We start from the raw sequence: 23,219 nt of genomic DNA on the forward strand, positions 1-23,219 counted from the left end.
TAGTGGTGGACTTTTACCGCACTCCAAAGGACACGACAGAACCAACGTGTAAGTCTATGGGAGCAACGCATGGTATACTAAACCCGGATATAATAAATCTTTTAATGAAAGAAAAGACAGGGACACTGAGAGCCCAGTTGTCCCCTACCTAACGCTGAGTCTGGATATAGTAAAAAGTGGGTGATGCATGCATCATGTCAATGTGAAACCCATGGTCGGCTGCTCACTTCAGGCTAGTTGCAAGTGTGTTAATGCATGACAACATTTGTAAGACAAGAAGAATGGCACCGCCACTGTATACAGTACTGTACAAATAAGCAGCCTGGGAAAAGTGAGGAATAATGTGAATGTAAACAAAAGAGGATGCAGCATTACCACTTCTACTTTGCAATCACCGATAAAGGTATTGTCACAGTCATCCCGCAGGATTGAACGCACTCCCGGGTATCTCTTCCCTTATTAGCAATGAAGCTCCTGGTAGCGTGTGGAGCGCAGTACAGACTACTTTCACTTGTAGTGCAGATCTGAGCAGGCCTACTCGCTGCAATACTAAGGAGAGTGAAGAGCTAAGCCCCACCCTTGGAGCCATTCGCATTAAAGATACAGTGGCTTACCATGACTTGCTGCATTTTGAAGAGTGGCTTTATGATTGGCTCAAGTGTGAGCAGAAAGTTTTGCAGGACACGTCACAGAAAGTGATTGGTTGCTTCTATTCAGTGACAGATGCAATTTTTAAGGAGCCCTGAATCCTGTACCAGAGGATTTTCAATCATGGCTATGCAGCCCTAGGGCCATATGCAGTTCACTTTTTCACCTGAGTTTTCTCCTAGGTGATATTTTTAAACTTATCAATAAAATGCCTTTTATGCCACCAGAAAGCAAGAAAAAGCTCAAAATAGATTTGATTGTACCTGTTCACCTACTTTTTGGTACTTTTTTATTTGCAAATGGATGAAAAGTTGTTTTAAATAGATGAAAAAGTATCTCCTAGGAGAAAACGAGAATTGCATATGATCCCTAATACACACGGTACGTTTTTCCGTGCGATAGATGGATCAGATAGATAAAATCCATCATGTCCGATATTGCTCACGATTGTTTCCTTATGCCTCCATGGCAGCACTTATGGGTAGTTGCCCCGCCCACCTACCCCATTGGACAGGTAACTAGATAAATTCACGTCCCACCCCCATACACCTGTCTATGTTTTTCGTCCTCACCTCGGACAGGGAAGACTTCAGGTGCATATGCCGGCCACTAAGTGTGGTTATCCATCAGGTTCAGCCTCTCCTGATGCGGACCCTGTGACTACTAAAGGTAGCCCTGTGGTAGCCCCCGTTCTGCTGGTCTTGGGGGGGGGGGGTTAGGAATGCTGTGGGGCTGTCAGTTTTGGGGATTAAATATCCCCTGTGCGGCATATCCCTCTTATATATCTGATGGCTAAATGCCTCTTACGTGCGGATCCTTAAATTTCTATGGCCCGGTAGGCATACCTGGCAGATGGTGTATGTTTCTCTCGCCGCTCCTGGGGGAGTTGCGGGGGGACTTCTGACGCGGTGGCGCCGGCTGAGGAGGTTAGGCTAGAAAGCACTCGGTGTGTCATCACTTCCGGTTGCGCTCCGGCAACCGGAAGTGGTCATAGTAGGAAGCGTCATCCCTGCCGCCACGCCCACATACTAGCGGCGGCGATTTCAAGCGCGGCTCTTCGGCGTCCATGCAGCAGGTCCTGCGCTCTGTGGGGATCTGGACGTCGGACTCTATCTTATCCAGCCGTGTTTCGCTGGTAGGTGTGGGCTGTGGGGGCAGAGGGGAGGCACTTCGGGGGGTGGCCGATTGATTGTTATATATACTACGTTAGTGTTCTGGCCAATTCATCCCTGCTCACTATGGGTACATTTGGTTTTCTTTTAGCTTCCTCCTCAGACACTGTCAGCAAAAACTCCTTAAAGGGGAAAGCATGGATCAGGACGCACAGCCCATAGACCAGCTTCAACGTGTAAGGTATGGTGCACCAGGTGAGTATTATGTATTGCTGTTTAAAAGAGTGCAAGGCATTAAAGAGACACTACTATGTCTCCTGACAGCCCCGGAAGACCTGAAGACCCTGTGATGCCCACTGAACAGGATCACAGTTATCATGAAGGAGGGCAGCCTTTTAAAGATTATCATGCCCGGACGGATTATAGAAGTTATTATGAATATAAGGACTATAGAAATCCACAGCCTCATTATTCTGAGAGATCACGCTCACCAAGGAGAGATTATTATCATAGATACTACTACCGGTCTAGGAGCAGATCGCCAAAGGACTATCATAGGGAACATCGCCACCACAGACACTCCTCTAAGACCTGCTGGGCCTGTGGTAAAAAGCCGTTACCAGACAAACTTGTATGCCAGTCATGTTTCTCACAGATGTCGGTGGAACAACAACAGCCGGTAGAGGTGTCCAAACTTATCCGAAAAGCTGTACAAGACTCAATGGCGGAGTATATCGCCAACAGATCGGAGTTAACACAGGTTGACCCCTTACCATCTACGTCACAGGAGGAAGTGCCAGAGACAGATGAGGTAGAGGGGGGCTTCGACTTCAGTCTGGTAGAACCTTACATTGGCGCAGTAAAACCGGCCATTGAGTGGGACGACCAAGAGGAGGAACCACAGAGGGACACGAAGCAAAAGATAACCTATTTCAAGCACCTCAAGAAATCGTCAGCTACGTTCCCGTTTATGGAGGAGATCTCCGAGATCATCCAGGAGGAATGGAGCAGGTTGGAGAAGAAGTCAAATTTTAATAATAAGTTTTCTAAGCTTTACCCGCTACCGGAGGAAAAATGTAGCAGTTTTGATAATGTACCCGCAGTGGATGCTGCTGTTATGCGACTAGCAAAGCACGTCACGCTACCCATAGAGGACGCTATCTCCTTCAAGGAACCAATTGAAAGAAAGATAGACTCGGATCTAAAGAAGATATATGCCGTGATTGGAGGAGCCATGAGACCTGCAGTGGCCCTAACCTCAGTCAGTCGGGCGATACGAGCCTGGGCCGAGAACCTAGAAACCGCCATTACATCTGATACAGACAAAGAATCCCTAATTAGATCTCTGCAAGAATTTAAGCTAACATCTGACTTCGTCGGAGAAGCGTCAGTTGATATTATCCGCTCCATTGCTAGAACACTACTACATGCAGTAACGGCCAGGAGAGCCCTTTGGTTAAGATCCTGGGCAGCAGACCCTAATTCAAAACACAACTGGTGTAAAATCCCCTTTGATGGAAAGAACCTGTTCGGAGAGAAATTAGACACCGCAATATCCCGAGTCACAGGTGGGAAATCCGGATTAATCCCACAGGATCGGAGGCAGAAGAGGACCTTTAGTCAGCAGGGACGTTCCCAGCAAACAAGGTTCCGCAATTCCAGAGCCTATAGGCCAGGAAAGGACTACCACCGTAATTGGCAGGGAGGCCAGGCCAGCCTGGCGAAGATGAACAAACAGAAGACCGCCTCCAGTTCTGCTACAACCAGTAAGGGATTTTGATGGTGTATCCGTCCAGAGGGGTCCGGTAGGCTGCAGACTCCAAAGTTTTGGATCCGTCTGGGCGGAACATGTTCAAAATCCTTGGGTGGTGAAGACAATAACGGAAGGACACCGCTGGAGCTTCAAGGCGCAACCACCGCTCAACTTATTTGTTCCTACACGAATTCCCAATTCACATGTAAAGAGAGACATTCTGAACCAATATATACAGGAGTTAACGCTAAAACAAGCGATAGTGACAGTTCCACAGACACAGAGGAACAAAGGAGTGTATTCCCCACTCTTCTTTGTCACAAAGAAATCAGGGGAACTAAGGCCAGTGTTAGATCTCAGGATCCTAAACAAGCATATAAATCTACACCACTTCAAAATGGAATCCCTACAGTCCATTCTGCTAGCCACAAGACAGGGGGACTGGATGTTATCAGCAGACCTGGAGGATGCATATTTGCATGTACCGATACATCCCGAATTCCAAAAATACCTAAGATTTGCGGTCGGGCATGCACACCTCCAATTCAGATGTCTCCCCTTTGGTATCAGCACCGCACCAAGAACTTTTACCAAGATTCTCGTGCAGATTATCGCTCTACTACGTCTAAAAGGCTTACGCCTACACCACTACTTGGACGACATAATTCTTCTCGCACAGGACAGAGAGACTATCCTAGCCCAGAGGGAGACGCTACTAACAACCCTGCAACAATTCGGCTGGCGGATAAGTTGGAGAAAGAGTTGTCTTCAACCAGTACAAGATATGGTCTTCTTGGGGGCAAGACTACTCACAACCCAGAACATTGTTACTCTCCCGGGGGAGAAAAAACAGGTGGTAATAGACAGGGTACAGTGTACCATCCAGCGGGACACTCTACAGGCAAGACAATGTCTGAGTCTGATGGGAACCCTAACCTCAACTATCCCAATGATACGCTGGTCTCAGTGGCATTCCAGGATGTTCCAGTGGGGATTCTTGTCCCAATGGAATAGAGTCAGTATGCAGCAAATAATTCAGATGACCACACAAATGAAGGACAGTTTACACTGGTGGACGGTAAGATCCCACTTATCCAGACCCCACGACATACAACAGAGGACCCCTCTAATAGTGACTACGGATGCCAGTCGGTGGGGATGGGGAGCCCACCTTCTAGAACATTCTGCTCAGGGGGTCTGGAATCACTCAACCTCATACTTACCGGCCAATATTCTGGAGTTGAGGGCAGCCTATCAAGCTCTATCTCACTTCCTACCTCTTTTAAAAGGCAGTGCGATACTCCTGAAGATGGACAACAAAACTGCAGTGGCTTACGTCAACAGGCAAGGGGGTACAAGGAGCCGGAGACTTCTGCAGGAGACGGCACAGATTATGCTTCTAGCGGAGACAAGCTTCCACAGTCTGAGAGCTGTTTACATACCTGGGTTGTAGAATACCAAAGCGGACTACTTGAGCCGAAACAGGGTAACCAACAACGAGTGGTCTCTACACATGAGCATCTTCCAGACTATCTGTCAAAAATGGGGCACACCAGAAGTGGACCTAATGGCCACCTACAAGAATTCGAAGTGCGGGAGATTCTACTCTCACCTATGGGACCCGAGAGCGGAGGCAATAGACGCTCTGAATACAACATGGAATTTCCATCTAGGATATGTTTTTCCTCCCACACCAATGATCAACAGAACCCTCAGGAAGTTATCACAGGAGGATGTAACGTTAATAGCGATAATACTATTCTGGCCACACAGACCATGGTTCCCTCTCCTTCGGAGTCTGAAGATGGAGCCACCATGGCCAATACTGATAACACCGGATATGCTATCCCAGGGGCCGATCCTACATCAGAACCCACACAAGTTAAATTTGATGGCCTGGCGATTGAAGGGAGGAAGTTAAGAAATTCAGGTTGCTCGGAGAAAGTAATCGAGACGTTACTTAAAAATCTACGACTAACAGGACATATCACAATATTTGGCAAAAATTCCTGCAGTTTTCTATTGAACATGGCGTCAATGCTGAACAACCCCTTCCGAGTCAGATTCTGGAATTCTTACAAACTGGAGTGGACAAGCAGCTTAGTTATTCTGCACTGAAGGTGCAGGTTACGGCCCTATCTGCACTGACAGGTATCAGATGGGCTACGGACCCACTAGTCACACAATTTCTGAAGGGGGTAATGAAGATGAGACCACCCAGGAAGAACATATTTCCGAAATGGGATTTGCCAGTAGTGCTTGATTTCCTTACAGGGCCCCCCTTTGAACCTATACAATCTTGTACAGTCTGGAATCTAACTATGAAGGCCGTATTTCTTACAGCAATCTCTTCGGCAAGGCGTGTGTCGGAACTCCAGGCAATCGGTACAAAAGAACCGTTTCTGACTTTTTTTCCGGACAGAGTGGTGATTAGACCAATGCTACACTTCATACCCAAAGTAGCGTCAGTATACCACTTTAACCAGGATTGGGCATTACCCACATTCCAGGAGAGTGATACTAATGAACCACATACGTTTGGATGTCGGAAGAACTTTAAAACAATACTTAGAAATAACCCAGCCATTCAGGAAGGCTGACACGCTCTTTATAGTACCAGCAGGCTATAGGAAGGGAGAGTCAGCTTCCTCCAGGACTATTGCAAGCTGGATAGTCAAGACAATTCAAACCGCCTATAAGGCGGCTAACATGGTACCCCCAGTCCAGCTGGGGGCGCACTCCACAAGGTCAGTGGCAGCCTCTTGGGCGGCCTATGCCAATGTATCGGCGGATAAGATCTGCCAAGCGGCCAATTGGCATACAATTCATACGTTTATGCAACATTATAAGGTAGACCCAGCTGACTGTACAGTTTGGTAAATCAGTATTGTCTGTGGTCTCAAGTTGAATATCTGATTTTGTTTACATATGTTGAGATATGTTGATCTCATTAAACTTTAATTTGTTTTTTCTGCACCTGCAAAGTGCCCCCCCTTGTACTTATTTCATGTCTCTATTTTCTAGTTAGTTCCCATAAGTGCTGCCATGGAGGCATAAGGAAATCGGAAAATTGAATACTTACCTACCGGTAATTTTCCTTTCCTGATGCATCCATGGCAGCATGGGAGACCCACCCCTTTGCTCGGTGAGGTCGAAAAGATACTAGACAGGTGTATGGGGGTGGGACGTGAATTTATCTAGTTACCTGTCCAATGGGGTAGGTGGGCGGGGCAACTACGCATAAGTGCTGCCATGGATGCATCAGGAAAACGGAAAATTGAATACTTACCTACCGGTAATTTTCCTTTCCAGATGTGTCCATGGCAGCACAGTAGGGTTTAGCCCCGCCTCCTTAACCCCATTAGGACCTTAACTATAAATCACTCCCTACCACTCCGCCCCCTAGTCTTTTAACTCGGCATTACCGAATCTAGGGTGGGAGCGTTGTGCTGCCATGGACACATCTGGAAAGGAAAATTACCGGTAGGTAAGTATTCAATTTTCCGTTTTCCATATGTGTCAATGGCAGCATAGTAGGGAGTTAACTAGCAAATAATACACAGGGAGGGATGAGGTGTAATGCTGAACAAAATTTATTCATACACTCTCTACATGAATATTCAAAACTTTTTGACCAAACTGTCTGGTTGAATTCACCGCAGGGTCAACTTTATAGTGCTTCATAAAAGTGTTGACAGACGACCAACTGGCCGCCTGGCACACCTTTTCTGCTGATACTTTGTTGTATGCGGCCCATGATGCCGCCACACCCCTTGTTGAGTGTGCTGAGATCTGCTGTGGAGGAGTCATTTTATTGGCTTTGTAGGCTTTCTGAATTACTGTGACAATCCAGTTGGCTATCGTCCTTGAGGAGGCAGGCTGCCCCCTTCTGTAGCCTGATGGGACAACAAAGAGTCTCTCCGTTTGTCTTATCTCTTCCGTTTTTATTAAATAGTTCTTAAGGACATCTCCTACATCTAGGGGATGAGGAACAAGATCCTGTTCCCCCATAAGGGTTGGCAATGTCCATTCCGGATTAAAGTGGAAAAGTGAAGAGACTTTGGGGACAAAATGCTGGATTGGTCTCAGCACTATTCTATCCGGAAAAAAAGTTAAGAACGGTTCTTGGTATCCTAGCGCTTGTATCTCTGACACTCTTCTTGCGGACGACATTGCCACTAAGAATACTGCTTTATGTGTCAAGTCTACTAATGAACAGTCTTTAGACGGTGCGTAAGGTGCAGTTGATAGGTTCTTTAGCACCAACGGTAAATCCCATTTGGGAAAAAGTGTTTTGCGTGGTGGCCTTTCTTTCATCACTCCCTTTATGAATTGTATCACAACTGGATTTAGCGCCCATCTTTTGTCTGTCAGTGCCGATATTGCTGATATTTGACACTTTAAGGAATGGTAGCCCAAGCCTTTATCCATTCCTGTTTGTAGGAATTGTAAGAGTTGCGTGATTTCCGGGTCTAGTGGATTAAATTTGTGTTCTTTTGAAAAATCCATAAATTTAGTCCAAACTCTTTGATATTGGTTGTTTGTGGATGGTCTCCTAGCCTTTAGCATTGTATTTATGACTTCACCTGAAAAGCCTAAGCGTTCCAGTTTCCGCCTTTCAATTTCCAGGCCGCTAGTTTCAAGCTGGACGGGTTCGGGTGACAAATCGGGCCTTGCGTCAGCAGGTCCGGAATTGTAGGAAGTATTAATGGTTGATGAAGCTTCATTTGCCATAACAACGGAAACCATGGTCTCCTTGGCCAGTATGGGATTATGGCTATTATAGTTACTTTCTCTTTGGCTAGCCTCATTAACAGCTTGTGAATTAGTGGAGTAGGTGGGAATGCATATGCCAGGTCGAAAGTCCATTCTGTCAGCAGGGCGTCCGTTGATAGGGCTTTTGGTGTGTACCTCCTTGAAACAAAGTTTTTGCACTGCGTATTGCTCGGGGTTGCCATTAAATCCAATTGAGGGTGTCCCAGTTGTTGGCATATCTGTTGAAAGATTTGCTTGTTTAGACACCACTCGTTGTTGTTGATGTCGTGTCTGCTGAGAAAGTCTGCTTTCAGATTCTCCGGGCCAGGGACATATACTGCTGTGAGTGCGTTGAAAGTTTGTTCTGCTAATTGGAAGATTGGTGTCACCTCCTGAAGTAGTGTGGTTGATCTCGTACCCCCGTCGCCTGATATAAGACACTGCCGTGGAATTGTCCATGCGTAAGACTACATTTTTGTGTTTCAACTGATGTTTGAACCTGTCCAATGCCATCTTCGCTGCCCTGATCTCTATTATATTTGAGGATGTGTGTTTCTGTTGGGGGGACCATCTGTCTTGAATGGCCTGGGAGTTCATCATCGCTCCCCATCCTCTCTGGCTGGCATCTGTGGTAATCGTGATCTGTGACAGGATTTGTATAGGCATAGAATTGCTGAGATTTTCCCTGTCTGTCCACCAAAAAACACTGTTTCTCATAGTCGGGGTAATAAGTATTTGCTGGTTTAAGCGCTTGTTTTTCCACTGATGTAGAAGGCCTTTCTGCCACTGTCGACAGTGCCACTGTGCCCATTTGACCATTGGGATGGTTGAAGTCAAAGTTCCCAGAAAGCTGAGGCATTGTCTCGCTGTTAAAGATGTTGCACATATCATGTTCCTTGACAAGCTCTGTATCTTGATTTGCTTGTCTATTGGGAGCCCTATCTGGTTGCGATCCGTGTGGAATTCTGCCCCTAGAAATAGGAAATGCTTGGATGGAGTTAACTGGCTCTTGGGAACATTCACCTTCCATCCAAAGATCTGTAGCTCTTCCAGGAGTATCTGTTTGTGTGCCAAAATGCACTCGCTCTCCTGATGTAATAGCAAAAGATCGTCCAAATAATGGTACAACCTGAGTCCTTTCAGCCTTAGACGTTCTATCAGAGCTACCAACACCTTTGTGAAGGTGCGAGGTGCCGTGCAGATTCCGAAGGGTAATGATCGGAACTGAAAGTGTCTCTTTCCTACCGTAAACCGTAGATACTTCCTGAATTTTGTATGTATTAGGATATGCAGGTAAGCATCCTGCAGGTCTACTGAAATTGCTTGATCCTGTATCATGACTACTTGGGTAATCGTCTGCAATGTTTCCATCTTGAACCGTTTTAGGTCTATGTATGAGTTTAGGATCCTGAGATCCATCACTGGGCGTAAATCTCCTGTTTTTTTCTTTACAAAAAATAGTGGGGAGTAAACTCCGCTTTCTCTCTCTTCCTCCGGTACTACTTCGATTGCATTTTTGTCTAACAGTTCCTGTATGTACTGCATTAGAATTTGCTGTTTCTGATGCGACCTCGGTATTTTTGTGACGTTGAGAATGCCTGGTGGTTTCTTGAGAAATTTCCATCGATGACCTTTTGATACAGTTTGTGTTACCCAGTGATCGTTGATCTCTTCCGTCCAGACTTTGCTGAAGGATTGCAGTCTTCCTCCCACTGGTTGTGTCTGGACAGAGTAACCATCAAAAACTCTTCTGGCTTTTGGTCGGTTGTTGGGTTTTTCTCTGCCTATTCAAATTCTGAAGTGTTGTCTGAGAGCTTTGCCACGTTTTTCTATATTCTCTGCCGGGTCTATAGGCCGCCCCCCTGTAGCGGGTTTGCTGGAAAGAGCTCCTCTGGAAAAAATTTGTTTTTTTTTATTTTTACGGTCCTGCGGGATCATGCCAGACTTCCCTCCTGTCACTCTGCGGATTGCCGTGTCCATCTCTTCTCCGAATAAAGTTTTGCCGTCATATGGTATTTGACACCACTGTTGTTTAGAAGAGGGATCCGCTGACCAGTTCTTTAACCATAAAGCCCGCTTGGTAACTACCGAGTGAAGCATTGACCTGGCCGAGCATCTTATTATGTCTACAGAGGCTTCCCCAATAAAGTCTGCTGTCAGTTTTAAGTCATCTAGCGCAGCAATTATTGCGTCTGTTTCTGTGTTGGCTTTGACTGCTTCTTCTACATTAAGTATCCATTACTTCATTGCCTCTGACACTGAAGTAAGGGCAACAGCCGGTCTACATGCTGCTCCGGATGAAAGGTAACTTTTCTTTAACTCGGCATCCATCTTCTTTTCCAGGGGATCTTTAAATCCCACCGAATCCTCTTTTGGCAATGTTACATGCTTTGCCAAACCTATCACCGAGGCATCTACTTTTGGTAATTCGTCAAGTGAAGTTAATCTGCCCTCCTCCATCGGGTACAATTTGTTGAATTTATTTGATACTGACACTTTTTTATCTACTTTTTTCCATTCCTCCGGGAATAAGTCCGCTATAGCTTTAATTAGGGGAAAAGGCTTTGTTGACTTTTTTAAATGCGTGAAGTATTGCCTTTGACTAGGCCCCGGTTCTTCTTGCGTCTGATCTTCCTGCCATTCTAATGCTTCTCTTATTGAGCTTATGAAAGGCTGAACCAGATTAAAATTGAATCCAACATCCTGCATGTCCGGTTCCGTATCCGATGTTTGTACAGCACCCGGGTTCTCTATATTGTGTGGCGTGTCTGCCATAGGCAGGTTGGCAATATATTCAGTCATACTTTCCTGCACTGCCTCCTTGATCATTTTTGAAATATCTTTAGGTTGGTCCGTCTGTTTTGGCATTTCCATAAAGCAATCCTGGCAAACTAATTTTCCTGGAGCAACGTTTTTGCCGCATGCCCAGCATTTCTTTCTTGTTGTGTGTGGCTGTTGTGATTGCCGTCTCTCAGGTGATCTGCTGTATTCACGTCTTCTAGACATAGACCTGGATCTGGAGCGTTCCCTCGGGCGTGAGCTGTATCTAGGGGGTGAATATCTTCTATAGGGATAGTAGTATTCCCCCCTTCTTGGTCCTTCACTAGGACCTCTTGACCATCTTGCCTCTTGTTCCCATGATCTGAAAGACAGATGTCAGTCAGATTAGCTCTTTTCCTGAAACAGAAATACCCTTACCTGACTGTATATACTATGTACATACTCCTACCTAACCACCTGAACATGATCCTCTACAGGAATATGGTCATTGCCCAGCGTCTGGCTTGTGTACTCCAAGTCTGTAAGAAAATGATGCCATACAGTGTCTTCAGTTCAATAATATATACACCAGCACATATTAATAGATAAAAAGAATAGTACTCTTACGATCATCCATGGTAAGTATAACATGTGAGGAGTCTCCGTGCAGTGTCCGCGTGACAGCCCTGCGTGTGTTCGTATGGAGTATATATATAAGAATGTTCCTCCTTGTGGGGACACCCACTTCCTCACGTAGCCGCCCCTTCAACCAATAGGAGGCGGCCGAAAGTCGGATGTCATTGGCCGGCGCGCGCTCCCTGCTGGAACGCACTCCGGAGCGCACGCCGACCCGACCAGGCGTCCACAGGAAACTCCCATACGCGGAAACCGGAAGTTGCCGGAGTACATAGGATTAGTGCCTACCTGACGCTGTCTTCGGCGGCGTTTAGCCACACAGGGCATCCTGGCCATGCGCCCGCAGGTAAGGGCATACGTATGAGCATTGCTCAGATGAAGGCCATATGTTCTCCTGTGACCAGCAGGGTGCCAATCCTTACGTTTAGCTCAGATTGGCCTTCATACAGGAGAGCCTGAACCTGTATGGCAGAGGTGTATAGGTAGGAGTAGTGGTGCAGCATTACACTTGGTCCTAAGATGAGGTAATGGCGAGGACAAAAAAAAGACTAGGGGGCGGAGTGGTAGGGAGTGATTTATAGTTAAGGTCCTAATGGGGTTAAGGAGGCGGGGCTAAACCCTACTGTGCTGCCATTGACACATATGGAAAGGAAAATTACCGGTAGGTAAGTATTCAATTTTCCGTTTTCCGCGCTCGATTTCTCATAGCGGTGAATGGAAAAAGATAAGAAAAACGAATGAAGATAAGAGAATCCTGCGCAGAATTGAGTGCGGAATCGTGCTGCAAAAATTATCGGGTCGGAGTCGCACAAAAAAAACGTAACGTGTGTACCCAGCATAAGGTGTATTTAACCTGGTAGTCCGCCAAATGTGCAAGTGCTTGTCCTGTACCTCCAATGGGAAGACAAGAGTTGCTCCTTTGCAACAGAGAATTTACCAGGGCATGCTGGGTCATTTCTAGGACAATTTCTGATATTAATAATTCTTTCACATTGCTACTGCAAATATATACATTCAAACCGTTCTACTGAGGCAATAACATTTCGCTGGTTAACTAGAGTGGGATGTCAATGTAAAAGTAGTGTTATAACAAGACACCGTCTGCATTCATTTTGGATCCCACCCGGTCATGATGATGAAAACTGCATTGCCTACTAGACATTTCGACTACAGTACTGTCTGTTAGCTGGCGCCTTATGACGTCATCGACAGGCGCCGTATCCAGGACCTGTTGTCAGTCGCCTGCGTCGCACTGTAATGACGTCATGCGGTGTGTGACTGGAATCGGCGCGAAGAAGTGCAGGATTTGTGGCTGCGGGATATGAAGGGGAGCGTCAGAAGTCAGGTATCCCGAATACACCAGTGCGGAGGGTTATATTGTACAGGCAGGACACTCGCACTACTATCTGCACTTACAAACTGCAGTCTCCTTGTTTTATTACAGCCTGCCTTGAGCTCCAGTGCAAAATATATACACCCCCTCCCTTCATGGAGCACTTTTCACTAGTGCAGGAGCTTGAGAGGCTCCTGGGGACTGAGCTGGGAGCAGTTTACTAACTATTACTATGTAAATCAGCCATAGTTGTATAATTACCATCACAACAGCAATGGACGGGTGATAATGATAAACCTGGACTCCATTGCCGTAGCACCTTATAACCCTGCTGCGCCTCTGCTGCTTAGGCTTCAGCCTTCACTGTACCCTGGAATGCCACCAGGTCTCCCTGCTCTTTAGTCTGCCACCTCCTTATAACTTCCATATCTTGCTGCCTGACATGCCACCAGGTATCCCTGCTCCCCAGTCTGCCACATCCATATATTGCTGGCTGACATGCTTCAGGTGTCCCTACTTCCCTGTCTGTCACCTCCACATCTTGCTGCCTGACATGCCATCAGGTGTTCCTGCTCCCCTGTCTGCCACCTTCATATATTGCTGCCTGGCATGCCATCAGGTGTTCCTGCTCCACTGTCTGCCACCTTCATATATTTCTGCCTGACATGCCATCAGGTGTTCCTGCTCCCCTGTCTGTCACCTTTATATATTGCTGGCTGACATGCCATCAGGTGTTCCTGCTCCCCTGTCTGCCACCTTCATATATTGTTGCCTGGCATGCCATCAGGTGTTCCTGCTCCCCTGTCTGCCACCTTCATATATTGCTGGCTGACATGCCATCAGATGTTCCTGCTCCCCTGTCTGCTACCTTCATATATTGCTGCCTGACATGCCATCAGGTGTCACTGCTCCTCTGTCTGCCACCTCCACATCTTGCTGGCTGACATGCCATCAGGTGTCACTGCTCCTCTGTCTGCCACCTCCACATCTTGCTGGCTGACATGCCATCAGGTGTCACTGCTCCTCTGTCTGTCACCTCCACATCTTGTTGCCTGGCATGCCATCAGGTGTCCCTACTTCCCTGTCTGTCACCTCCACATCTTGCTGCCTGACATGCCATCAGGTGTTCCTGCTCCACTGTCTGCCACCTTCATATATTGCTGGCTGACATGCCATCAGGTGTTCCTGCTCCCCTGTCTGCCACCTTCATATATTGCTGCCTGGCATGCCATCAGGTGTTCCTGCTCCACTGTCTGCCACCTTCATATATTGCTGCCTGGCATGCCATCAGGTGTTCCTGTTTCCCTGTCTGCCACCTTCATATATTGCTGCCTGGCATGCCATCAGGTGTTCCTCCTCCACTGTCTGCCACCTTCATATATTGCTGCCTGGCATGCCATCAGGTGTTCCTGCTCCCCTGTCTGCCACCTTCATATATTGCTGCCTGGCATGCCATCAGGTGTTCCTGCTCCCCTGTCTGCCACCTTCATATATTGCTGCCTGGCATGCCATCAGGTGTTCCTGCTCCCGTCTGCCACCTTCATATATTGCTGCCTGGCATGCCATCAGGTGTTCCTGCTCCCCTGTCTGCCACCTTCATATATTGCTGCCTGGCATGCCATCAGGTGTCCCTGCTCTTCTGTCTGCCACCTTCATATATTGCTGCCTGGCATGCCATCAGGTGTTCCTGCTCCCGTCTGCCACCTTCATATATTGTTGCCTGACATGCCATCAGGTGTCCCTGCTTCCCTGTCTGCCACCTTCATGTATTGCTGCCTGGCATGCCATCAGGTGTTCCTGCTACCCTGTCTGCCACCTTCATATATTGCTGCCTGACATGCCATCAGGTGTTCCTTCATCCCTGTCTGTCACCTCCACATCTTGTTGCCTGACATGCCATCAGGTGTTCCTTCATCCCTGTCTGCCACCTCCACATCTTGCTGCCTGGCATGCCATCAGGTGTCCCTGCTCCTCTGTCTGCCACCTTCATATATTGCTGCCTGGCATGCCATCAGGTGTTCCTGCTCCACTGTCTGCCACCTTCATATATTGCTGGCTGACATGCCATCAGGTGTTTCTGCTCCCCTGTCTGCCACCTTCATATATTGCTGCCTGGCATGCCATCAGGTGTCCCTGCTCTTCTGTCTGCCACCTTCATATATTGCTGCCTGGCATGCCATCAGGTGTTCCTGCTCCCCTGTCTGCCACCTTCATATATTGTTGCCTGGCATGCCATCAGGTGTTCCTTACTGCTCCCCGGTCTGCCACCTTCATATATTGCTGCCTGGCATGCCATCAGGTGTCCCTGCTCCTCTGTCTGCCACCTTTATATATTGCTGCCTGGCATGCCATCAGGTGTTCCTGCTCCCGTCTGCCACTTTCATATATTGCTGGCTGACATGCCATCAGGTGTTCCTGCTCCCCTGTCTGCCACCTTCATATATTTTTGCCTGGCATGCCATCAGGTGTCCCTGCTCCTCTGTCTGCCACCTCCACATCTTGCTGCCTGAAATGCTATCAGGTGTTCCTTCATCCATGTCTGCCACCTCTACATCATGCTGCATGACATGCGATCAGGTGTTCCTTCATCCCTGTCTGCCACCTCCACATCTTTCTGCATGACATACCATCAGGTGTTCCTTCATCCCTGTCTGCCACCTCCACATCTTGCTGCCTGACATACCATCAGGTGTTCCTTCATCCCTGTCTGTCACCTCCACATCTTGTTGCATGACATGCCATCAGGTGTTCCTGCTCCCATCTGCCACCTTCATATATTGCTGCCTGGCATGCCATCAGGTGTTCCTGCTCCCCTGTCTGCCACCTTCATATATTGCTGCCTGGCATGCCATCAGGTGTCCCTGCTCTTCTGTCTGCTACCTTCATATATTGCTGCCTGGCATGCCATCAGGTGTTCCTGCTCCCGTCTGCCACCTTCATATATTGTTGCCTGACATGCCATCAGGTGTCCCTGCTTCCCTGTCTGCCACCTTCATGTATTGCTGCTTGGCATGCCATCAGGTGTTCCTGCTCCCCTGTCTGCCACCTTCATATATTGTTGCCTGGCATGCCATCAGGTGTTCCTTCATCCCTGTCTGTCACCTCCACATCTTGTTGCCTGACATGCCATCAGGTGTTCCTTCATCCCTGTCTGCCACCTCCACATCTTGCTGCCTGGCATGCCATCAGGTGTCCCTGCTCCTCTGTCTGCCACCTTCATATATTGCTGCCTGGCATGCCATCAGGTGTTCCTGCTCCACTGTCTGCCACCTTCATATATTGCTGGCTGACATGCCATCAGGGGTTTCTGCTCCCCTGTCTGCCACCTTCATATATTGCTGCCTGGCATGCCATCAGGTGTCCCTGCTCTTCTGTCTGCCACCTTCATATATTGCTGCCTGGCATGCCATCAGGTGTTCCTGCTCCCCTGTCTGCCACCTTCATATATTGTTGCCTGGCATGCCATCAGGTGTTCCTGCTCCCCGGTCTGCCACCTTTATATATTGCTGCCTGGCATGCCATCAGGTGTTCCTGCTCCCGTCTGCCACTTTCATATATTGCTGGCTGACATGCCATCAGGTGTTCCTGCTCCCCGGTCTGCCACCTTCATATATTTTTGCCTGGCATGCCATCAGGTGTCCCTGCTCCTCTGTCTGCCACCTCCACATCTTGCTGCCTGAAATGCTATCAGGTGTTCCTTCATCCCTGTCTGCCACCTCCACATCTTTCTGCATGACATACCATCAGGTGTTCCTTCATCCCTGTCTGCCACCTCCACATCTTGCTGCCTGACATACCATCAGGTGTTCCTTCATCCCTGTCTGCCACCTCCACATCTTGTTGCATGACATGCCATCAGGTGTTCCTTCATCCCTGTCTGCCACCTCCACATCTTGCTGCCTGATGACATGCCATCAGGTGTTCCTTCATCCCTTTCTGCCACCTCCACATCTTTCTGCATGACATACCATCAGGTGTTCCTTCATCCCTGTCTGCCACCTCCACATCTTGCTGCCTGACATACCATCAGGTGTTCCTTCATCCCTGTCTGCCACCTCCACATCTTGCTGCCTGACATGCCATCAGGTGTTCCTTCGTCCCTGTCTGCCACCTCCACATATTGTTGCATGACATGCCATCAGGTGTTCCTTCATCCCTGTCTGCCACCTCCACATCTTGCTGCCTGACATGCCATCAGGTGTTCCTTCATCCCTTTCTGCCACCTCCACATCTTGCTGCATGACATGCTATCAGGTGTTCCTTCATCCCTTTCTGCCACCTCCACATCTTGCTGCATGACATGCTATCAGGTGTTTTTTTTTATTTTTAGATTTTAAACACAATTCAGGCTGTGGGATTCTTCGAAAAGTGCTGTTTATGAGTAGAACTACAGATATGATTGTTGATCTTACTAGTTTATTTTAAGTTCAGATCTGCTTAAAACAGTTAGATAAATGTCCCAGCAAAAAAAATCCTTGTGACATTTCTCCAAGGTCTGGAATACACATACGTGTAATTAAGGCATGGGTTAATTTGGGCGCAGAGTAAAGCCAAAAAACAGCTCACCCTTCTCCTGCAAAACTCTCAGCGGCGTTAATTACTATTCCCACTCTAGGGGACCATTGACCCTGGGGAAAGATGTAATTTGTCTTCCAGCTATTGCTGGTGGCTGAGTTACGCTGTTTTTATCATAATTTGTGCTCTGTCTTTTGATGGCACCCAAATTACTGACTGAACACCCTAATTCACAATACAGCCTATGGCAGCACTCAAATTTCCAGCGACCATTTTTGCATATAGAGATGTTAGGTGGCGGGAGCAGCAAAAGAATTGAATGGCAGTCAGATTGAACATTTTCTCTACTGTATATTTATCTTCAGGATGTGATGTTTACTATATTCCCGACAAGGGGCCACAAGACAGAAGCTGTTGCTTCCATACCTAGAAATTAACTCTTTCAGGCAGCAAAATAAAGCAAATAAAACAATCTGGTTATTAATATGTTTTGCACTTTACATACACTTTTATCTCCTCATGTCACATGTCGCCTCTTATACACTTTAACCGTTTCTGGACAGGACGCAGTTGAAATCTACGCCCTGCATGTGGCAGTACGAATCTGACAGGACATAGATTTCAATAATTGTCGCCACGCAGCCCCGGCGGTCGTGCCGTTCTCTCCCTGCCGCAATACACTTGCTCTGCTGTCTCTATGAACGCAGAGCTCTGTGAGCCGGTTAGGAGCAGTTTTCATTGGCTCCTGACCCTGTCATCACTGTAAGCCAATCCCATTAACGCTAACCGCAAAATGCCCGCAATCGCAGCAGTGAGAACACTGCCATAGGCTAAAACAGGCTAGTGGTGTTTAAAAACTGCTAGCGGTGAGCGGGAATCGTGCAATTTCCGCTCAAGTGTGAACGAGCCCAAAAAGACTATTGTGTGTGTTTACAATATTTGTTACTGTTTATTGTTTATATGACACTAAATATGTGGAGCAGTGCTTTTCAGCGCTGCTAGATTTGGGCGCAGCCAGCGCCGCCATAGACTATAATGGGAATCAGTCTATAGCGGCGCTCAGTGAGTAACGTCGGCGCCATCAGAAGACGGAGCCGAGGTTGCTTAAAAATCATAATAATTCGGCTTCCAGCAATAGCTGGAAGCCGAATTATTTCATTCCCCCACTATCCATGGCGGCCTGGAGGAGGAATAGTAATTAATTCGGGCCGGACTTGTGCAGAAGCAGGATCAGCCATATAACAGCTGGATCCTGCGCCCAAGTCTACCAGCGCCGAATTCAAATGTACTCCTAAATATGAGCATTTGTTATGATGCTTGTGTAGGAAGTATTGTATTAAAGATTGTCTGTGCATGATCATTGTGAAAGCACCACACAGCTAAAGATAGCTGTACCCTTTTTCTGACAGAATTTGTGTTTTTCGCCATCACAGCATGACTACCTTACCCCAGAACAACCTCCAGAAGCAGCTGGAGCTGTTTTCTTCAAAGAATGTTACAAATAAGCTTTCTCTTCAAAAGTCCAAGCCCAGGTGAGAGTGAGCAGCCTCATTAGTACTCTTCTTTGTTTTGGATGCCCAGGTTGGTTGGGAAGATAACAAACAGGAAAACCTAAAGCTGGCCATACATCTAGTGATGTTGCCGCCTGATCGACCATCCCATTCCGGGCCCGTTTCCACTATTGCGGTGCGGAATCGCCTGGATTCCACCGCTGATGAAATCGCATGCGGGTGCGATTTCCCCATGCATTTTTTGCCGCGAATTCGCATAGGTGAGGATATATGCGATTTTAACCATGTCACTGCCTGTGTGAATTTACATTGATACCTATGCGAATTTGCGGCAAGAACCGCATGGGGAAAACGCATGCGATTTCCCTATTAAATACATTGTGTGCGATTCGCCTGCATTCCACACGCAGGCGAATTCTGAGGGCTCTGCCGTGCAGAAAAATCCTGCACAGAAAAACGCACAGCAAAACTGACAAGTGGAAACAGGCCCATCCATTTGTATTGGCTGTGCGAATCTGCATGCAGGAAACGCATGCAGATTTGCGATAGTGGAAACGGGCCCTCAATAATTATATCAAATTGGATGAAAATCGGGGCAGCAACAAGTATGCCCGGTCGATGATATATTAATCGAGCATGCTATAAAATTTAATATGGTAAATCTGGTGTGCGGCGATAACAGCGTGTGATATCGCAACAATCGTGATTGACCCCCGGACGCTGTTCCCCCAATGTAAATGTGCGGTGTATGGGCAGCCAGCAGATCTCTCTTCAATCAGAGAGAGAGATCTCTATCTTGGTTGATCTGCCCATACATCATCGCTCGATGTATCGGCACCTTAAATACCGACACAAACTGCAAACCGTACAAAATATTAAATCCCATCGCCATGCATAAATCTTAACATTGTATTTGATTCCTTCAAAATGACAGCTAGAGCCTTTTAAGATGTGTCCTTTTGTCTTAAATGTAACATTAATTTTAATGGCATTGGCTCTTAAATTTCTTATTGGCTCCTGGATTGAACAAATTGAATCCTGAATTCCATATTCGTCCACTGCTTAGTTGGCAGAATGTTTAAATGTTACTTATTTTGTGTGGAAATTTTAACCGCTTCACCACTAAAGGTTGTGTTCCCATTATGGACCAGAGCAATTTGTACATTTCAGTGGCTTGCCCATTCATTTGCCAATAATTTTATCACTACTTATTACACCTAAATGATCTATACATTTTTTTTTTGCCACACATTGGGCTTTCTTTGGGTGGTACTGTTTGCTAAGAATTATTTTATTTGCATTTTAATGGGAATAATAAAAAAATAATTATTTCTCAGTTTTCATCCATTATAGTTTTAAAATAAAATGTGCTACTGTTGCTAAACCCCACACATTATATTTGCCCATTTGTTTCTGTTATTACAATGTTTAAATGATGTCCCTAGTACAGTGTATAATTACAATATTTTATTTAGAAATAAAGGTGTATTTTAGCATTTTGTGTTTCTTTATACTTTATCAGTAATTACAATCCCTTGTTTGAAAAATAACATTAATATACAATCATGACATACATATTAAAAAGTTGAGTCCCTAAGGTAACTTTTTTTTTTTCCTTTTTCTCCTTTTACATGTGTTTTGATTTTTTTGATTTTGGTAACTATGGGGAGGGAGGATTGGTAAGGGTTAAGTAATGGGGGGTTTATTTGTTTATGTATTTTAAAGTATGTAGGTGTAATTTTACTTTGTGTGTATGTGTACGGGTACACAAAATTAGATATGTAACTAAAGAGAGGGAAGCCTGAAGATCCTTGTGAGGCTTCCCTCTGTATTGTAATGTCCCCCGTCGCTGAGCGCCCCCCCTCCTCCCCACGGGAGATTAGCGATAAGCCATTGTCACTAATCAGATCGGGGTCACGCAGCTTCTCTTCCTTATTCATGGTCGTGCAATAGCTGATCGAGCCCGCCCATGAATGCGTAGTGAGCCAGAACCGCATGCTACTGTTAATGCGTGGCTGTGTTTGCCCCGATGTGGAGGGGGGCCACGCTCTGCACCAGGGCGCTTTAGACAAGTGAAGGAAGCTTCAATAGGATCCCGAGGCTTCACTTTCTTCAGAGTAAGGCCCAGTGCACACCAAAACCGCTAGCAGATCCGCAATACGCTAGCGGTTTTGGGAGCTGATTTAAGAGCAATTCTAGGTATGTTTAGAGAGGTTTTCTAAACATACCTAGCGGTTTTGGGTGCGTTTTTGTGTAGCAGATTACACATATTGTTACAGTAAAAGCTGTTACTGAACAGCTTCTGTAACAAAAATGCCTGGCAAACCGCTCTGAAGTAGCGTTTTTCAGAGAGGTTTGCATTTTTCCTATACTTTACATTGAGGACGAAACGCTTCCGGAAACCGCAAACGCGCAGCAGGAGGCGCGTTTGCGGCTTGGCAAAAACCTCAAACCGCTGGTGTGCACCATCCCATTGCAATACATTAGCCAAGCGTTTTTATAGGCGGATGCGGCCGGCGGATCGCTCCAAAAAAACCGCTCGGTGTGCACTGGGCCTAAGATCTTGTTTTGAACCTGAGCCTAGGCTCGGAGTCACTTTAAAGAGAACCAGAGATGAAGCAACCTCATGCATTTTACCTTATAAATCAGTGGGAACATGACAGTAAACACCTAATCTGCTCTTTGTTACATTGTTCTCTGTTTAATTTGCCTGTTATCACCTCTAAGATAAGAATCCCGACTAAGCAGTCGGTCTGGCTTTGCTACAGAATAATTATAGCTGAGACTGTGTTCTTTGCTGTCTTCAAGTTCAAGCCTGCCCCCTGCTGGCTTTGCTCAGGAATCATTATAGCTGAGACATTATAGCAAAGCCAGAATCAATGCTCAGTCCGGGATTCTTATCTCAGCTAGATAACAGACACTTTTAGCAGTGAGGATGGAACAGAGAGCATGGTAAATGTTTTCTCTAATGTTCCCACTGATTTCTATGGTAAAATACACAAGGGTGCTTCGTCTCTGGTTCACTTTAATGACCACCGTCATCTCACTGATAACAGTGATTATTGATTACAGGCACTTTACATGACCAAATTTTGGGAAGGAACCAAGTGTTCTAGCTTACTGTAGCAGAAACCCAAAGTTCCCATAGAAAATCTAGTAAAACGCAGGCAAACTCCTTGCAAATAATTTCAGGATTTGGAAATAGAACCACTTACACTGTGCTGCCTGCCCATTGTCTGCTATATGGCCAGCACTGCAATTCTTACTGTACATTTAGTTTTCAACATGTTTAGTTTAGAACAGTGAACTGCCATCATGGAGGGCTTATTACTAGAAATATGTTTTTTTTTTCTAAACTTTCTAGTGCTGTATCCATATATCATTTTTCAGCATTGTCTATGTGCTTATCCAGTCTTATACTCTGTTCTCCTTTCACTTTTTGCAGTGTGTTCACCTTCAGAAAGAAAAGCGCTCAAGATGGCTCAGCAGTATCAAACTTTAGTTTTGCGAAGCAGCAAGTGGCACTAAAGGATAAAAGTGTGAACGTTGTATATGAGGAGCTCCAAACAAAGAACTCCACAGTACCAGTTAAACCCAAAGAAAATGATACAACCAATCCATTGTTTAGATCTGTTTGTTCAAAACCCACAAATCCTTTTCGTCTCGGGTCTTCTGCAAAAACTGTTCAGCAAAGTTCTGCTGGCAAAAGTGTGGAGACCAAGCAGGAAAAGCAGGACCCTCTCCCAAAGAAAGGGGACTGCAATGTCTCGGTCAGTTCTGTTCCCAGCCTGGACGCATGGGACGATATGGATGATTTTGACACATCTATGTCTCCTAAGAGTCAGATTAAAAAGCTGGGGAAAACCCCACAGAAATGCAGTAAGAGCCTTAATGGGACATCTCCAATTCCTTTGACTCCTGAAGTATTGTCTCTAGATCAAGAGAAAATAAAGGACTGTGTCACAAATCACTCGGAAACCGAAAAAAAGTCTGACATGCTTCTAGGTCCAGTTTCTACAAAAGACTTGATGAACGCAGGTCAGTTCCATAAAAAGTGAGGAAATTCAGGATCAGATTACAGACTTAAAGGACAACTGAAGATAGTGGTATATGGTATATTACTCTTAAAGGAGTTATCAGGGCATAAAGAGTAAAGTGAGTGGTACTTACCGGGGGCTTCCTCCAGCCCCAAGCTC

At 46.4% G+C, this 23,219-nt stretch overlaps 1 protein-coding gene across 1 annotated transcript in view; it reads left to right on the plus strand.

Annotated features, from left to right (window-relative positions):
* Positions 1 to 12,917: 12,917 nt before the first annotated feature.
* The window catches only part of LOC137563033 (recQ-like DNA helicase BLM), a 32,876-nt gene continuing 22,574 nt past the window's right edge, over positions 12,918 to 23,219 (plus strand). The window contains exons 1-3 of the mRNA XM_068274971.1: positions 12,918 to 13,009; positions 18,946 to 19,044; positions 22,469 to 23,061. Of these exons, the coding sequence (XP_068131072.1) occupies positions 18,947 to 19,044; positions 22,469 to 23,061 (691 nt within the window). The 5' untranslated portion in view covers positions 12,918 to 13,009; position 18,946. The remainder of the gene's footprint in view (positions 13,010 to 18,945; positions 19,045 to 22,468; positions 23,062 to 23,219) is intronic.

Source organism: Hyperolius riggenbachi, chromosome 3 (genome assembly GCF_040937935.1).
Source record: "Hyperolius riggenbachi isolate aHypRig1 chromosome 3, aHypRig1.pri, whole genome shotgun sequence".
In the NCBI taxonomy this organism is placed as follows: domain Eukaryota; kingdom Metazoa; phylum Chordata; class Amphibia; order Anura; family Hyperoliidae; genus Hyperolius; species Hyperolius riggenbachi.